At 59.1% G+C, this 3,557-nt stretch overlaps 1 protein-coding gene across 1 annotated transcript; it reads right to left on the bottom strand.

Moving 5' to 3' along the window:
- Positions 1–639: 639 nt before the first annotated feature.
- LOC125515060 (UDP-glucuronate 4-epimerase 1) lies at positions 640–2,746 on the bottom strand. Its single transcript, XM_048680479.1, has one exon. It carries the CDS (start codon positions 2,204–2,206, stop codon positions 890–892), a length of 1,317 nt encoding a protein of 438 aa, XP_048536436.1. The 5' UTR covers positions 2,207–2,746; the 3' UTR covers positions 640–889.
- Positions 2,747–3,557: the final 811 nt, after the last annotated feature.

Raw genomic sequence — 3,557 nt, 5'->3', positions numbered from 1 at the left:
TCACTCCATCGGCGTTGACGGGCCCACCCATGTGGCCCGCGTGGGCAGGCCCAGCCACCGACCAATCGGCGACATTTCGGCCCCACCCCCAGCGACGGCCGCGCGGGCCCGCCGCCAGCTCCGTCGAGCCAGCGACGCGCGCGCCAAAGCCCAGCTGGCGGCCACCCTCGCGCGCTTCGATGCAGCGCGCGTCCCTCCAAAGCTTATCCCCATTGCTCCACAGCGACGGCGCCGGAATCGGAACCTCCCCCGATGGTTCCGCCGCGAATTTTCCGGGCCGCCGCCACCCCCTCCGCGCGCTTTCTCCGGGGGTCGGTGGGGTGGGGGGAGCGGTAATCGGAACTGCAAGCAACAAATCGCCCGATTTTTTGAAATTTAAACGGGGGATCGGATAAGCCAGTTCATAGCTTCCGTTACTAGTTAGACTAGATTAGAAGAACCGGGTCAGCGAGATTACATACATTAATTAAAATTTTGAAAAAAGTTTTGGTAGTAGATGGGGAGGGGAAAAGAAGAAACTAATCAAGAGCCACTTCGTCTTTACAGATTGAACAAGGGGAGAAAAAAATTATAAGAAAATAAACAATGAGAAAAGGTTTCGCTCCATTGCTTTCTTCGTCGGCACTCGGCGCAAGGGAATGAAAGAATTCGATCCGGGATTGATTTTCTTTTTCTTGATCGGAGAACACCATAAAACGTAGCTTTTCCCCAAAAAGAATCGAGACAAGAATGCTGTTAATGTTCGGCGACGATCCATCCATCCATCATCCATGGGACTAAAAATGTTTGATCCGGGAGTGGTCGGAGAAGGAGATCCAAATAAAGAATCAGCAGGGGTTGGGGGAGGAGGAGAAGAATTCGTGCGGCGCGGCGGGGCGCAGGCCGGCGGTCACAAGTTCTTGGATCCCCGGGTGTAGCCGTAGTAGGAGAGGTACCACTTGACGAACTTCTTGAGGCCGGCGTCGAGGTTGGTGGCGGGCTTGTACCCGAGCTGCTGCCGGGCGAGCGAGATGTTGGCGTGGGTGAAGGGCACGTCGCCGTTGCCGGGCATCTCCACCACGTGCTTCCTCGCCTTCACCCGGAGGTGCTTCTCCAGGATGGCCACCAGGGTGGGCACCGTCACGGGGGAGGTGTTGCCCAGGTTGAAGATCCGGTACGGCGCCGGCCCGCGCTTCTTGCCGCCGGTGCCCGTGCTCCTGCCGGCCGTGTCCAGCGACCCCAGGCAGCCCTTGACGATGTCGTCGATGTAGGTGAAGTCGCGGGCGAGGTCCACGTGGTTCTTGCCCCGGTACACCGTGATGGGCTTCCCCTGCAGGATGTTGCGGGTGAAGGAGAAGTAGGCCATGTCCGGCCGCCCCCAGGGCCCGTACACCGTGAAGAAGCGCAGGCCGGTGATGGACAGCCCGTAGATGTGGTTGTACGAGTGCGTGATCTCCTCGCCGGCCTTCTTGGTGGCCGCGTAGAGCGACGCCGGCTGGTCCGTGCGGTGCGACTCGGAGAAGGGCACCTTGTCGTTGAGGCCGTAGACCGAGGAGGAGGAGGCCCAGACGATGGCCGGCTGCGGGTCGGCGTTCTTGCAGGCCTCCAGGAGGGTGACGAGCCCCGCCACGTTGGAGTGCACGTACGAGGCCGGGTTCTCCATGGCGTAGCGCACGCCGGCCTGGGCCGCCAGGTGGAGCACGTGCGTGAAGGGCACGACGTCGAAGAGCTTGGCGAGGAGGCGGCCGTCGTTGATGTCGCCCTCGACGACGAACACGCCGTGGGAGGTCAGCAGCGCCTTGCGGGCCTTCTTGAGCGAGGGGTCGTAGTAGGCGTTGAAGTTGTCGATGCCGACGACGCCGTCCCCGCGCTTGCGGAGCGCGAGCGAGCAGTGCGCGCCGACGAACCCGGACGCCCCCGTGACGAGCACCGACATCCCGGCCCCGGCGGCCGAGCCCGGCGGCCTGCGCGGCGCGGCGGAGGCGCGGATCTGGCGCTCCCAGTGCAGGCCGCCCCAGGAGGCGGCGAAGTACTTGGAGGAGGTGTCGACGAAGGACTGGAAGCTGAGGTAGGAGGCGGTCATGGCGACGAGGAAGAGCGCCCAGAGGAACATGGTACTAGTCGAAGCGAAGCAGCGGTGCAGCTGGCGGTTCATCGTGCCGCCCGCCCGCTCGATCTTCACCTTGCCGGGGGTCGACGGGAAGAGGTCGTCCTCCAGCGCCCGCATCTTCTTGCAGCACGCCGTCGTCGTGCTGCTGCCCGCCCGCCCGCCCGCCGCGGCAAGGAAGCCAACCAATCAAGAAGATACCAGGAATCCCTCACACCCCCTTGCTCCTCCTCCTTGTCCCGGACGACGACGCAACCACGGACAGATGGAGGATCGATCAAGCAAGCAAGCAAGCAGGCGCAAATCGGCGCGGTGCCTTCCGTCGGACGGGCGCACTCCTGGCGCGCGCGTGCGTGTCCCGTCGGGAAATCCGGGGCGGACGGAAGGAATTTGCGCGAGCGAATTTTATTGGGAAGAAAGGGAAAGGGGGAGGGGCAGGGGCTGGGTGCGCGCCTGCCTAGGGGAGGAGGGCGGGGAGGGGCGGGTATAAATAGGGGAAAGCGACGGGGGGGGAGGGAGGAGCTGCCGGCGGCGGTGGCGGGTAGGGGAGGCGAGGATTGCGCGGCTATTTTTGGGGTCGGCCGCGGCGGAGGATGTTGGGGGATTCGATCGATTCTTTCTTTCACGGGGACGGGGCGGGCGGGCGTCGGCGGGTGAGCAGTGGTTTAGTTTCCGGCGGTATTTATCCTGGCGCGGTCACGCGGGTTTATTATTACTCGTCGCTCGTCACGGGCTGGGTTTCCGCGTGGCCGCGGCCAGGGCTGTTTTCACTTTTTACGCGTCGGGGTGTGAATGCGATGCCGCTCTGTCCGTCGCATTCATTGGCGAGGAACGGGTGGATTTTCTGCCGCGTGACTTGCGTGAATTGGCGTTTGGTTTGACTGCTGCTGACTGATCCTCGGGCCGGATTGGTGCGTCGTGCCGGCGTTTCTTCGGGCCTCGAGCGTGATGCCGTATCGAACTTTTTTACCATGATGAGTACACGAGGGCTCAAATTCGTAATCTGAGATATAAGATAGTATCAAAGATAGACCATGCAAGGTGCTTTATAAATTCTAAACGCTTTTATAACTATATTTATATCTATACCAATATAAAAAGATCAAAAGAGGCAGATCCAATTAATCTCGGTCATCAAATCATATCAATCCAACGACTTAGACTGCTTCAATGTCAAGCGCTCAACACGTTTAGCGTATAGTCAATTTCATGCCAAACATAGTGCTAATCATACAATAACACGTAAATAATATCTTACTTAATATCCGCATGCACTTAATATACTTCCAAATTAACGTGCATTGCACGTACACATTGACTAGATATTTACAACGGGAGTATGTGTTTATGTATTGAACGCTGCCACGGATCCATCAACAGCGTTTTTGTAGACAATGAGTAAAAATTGTTGCAATGGTCACGCAAGCAAAGAATCCAAGACCTTGGAGGTCCAAGTGAATTAGGAAAGGAA

This window comes from Triticum urartu, chromosome 6, assembly GCF_003073215.2.
Source record: "Triticum urartu cultivar G1812 chromosome 6, Tu2.1, whole genome shotgun sequence".
Lineage (NCBI taxonomy): Eukaryota > Viridiplantae > Streptophyta > Magnoliopsida > Poales > Poaceae > Triticum > Triticum urartu.
This window is presented reverse-complemented; position numbering and strand designations above follow the sequence as displayed.

Coding starts and splice junctions, on each gene's coding strand:
- LOC125515060 (XM_048680479.1), bottom strand. CDS start 2,206: ATGCGGGCGCTGGAGGACGACCTCTTCCCGTCGACCCCCGGCAAGGTG.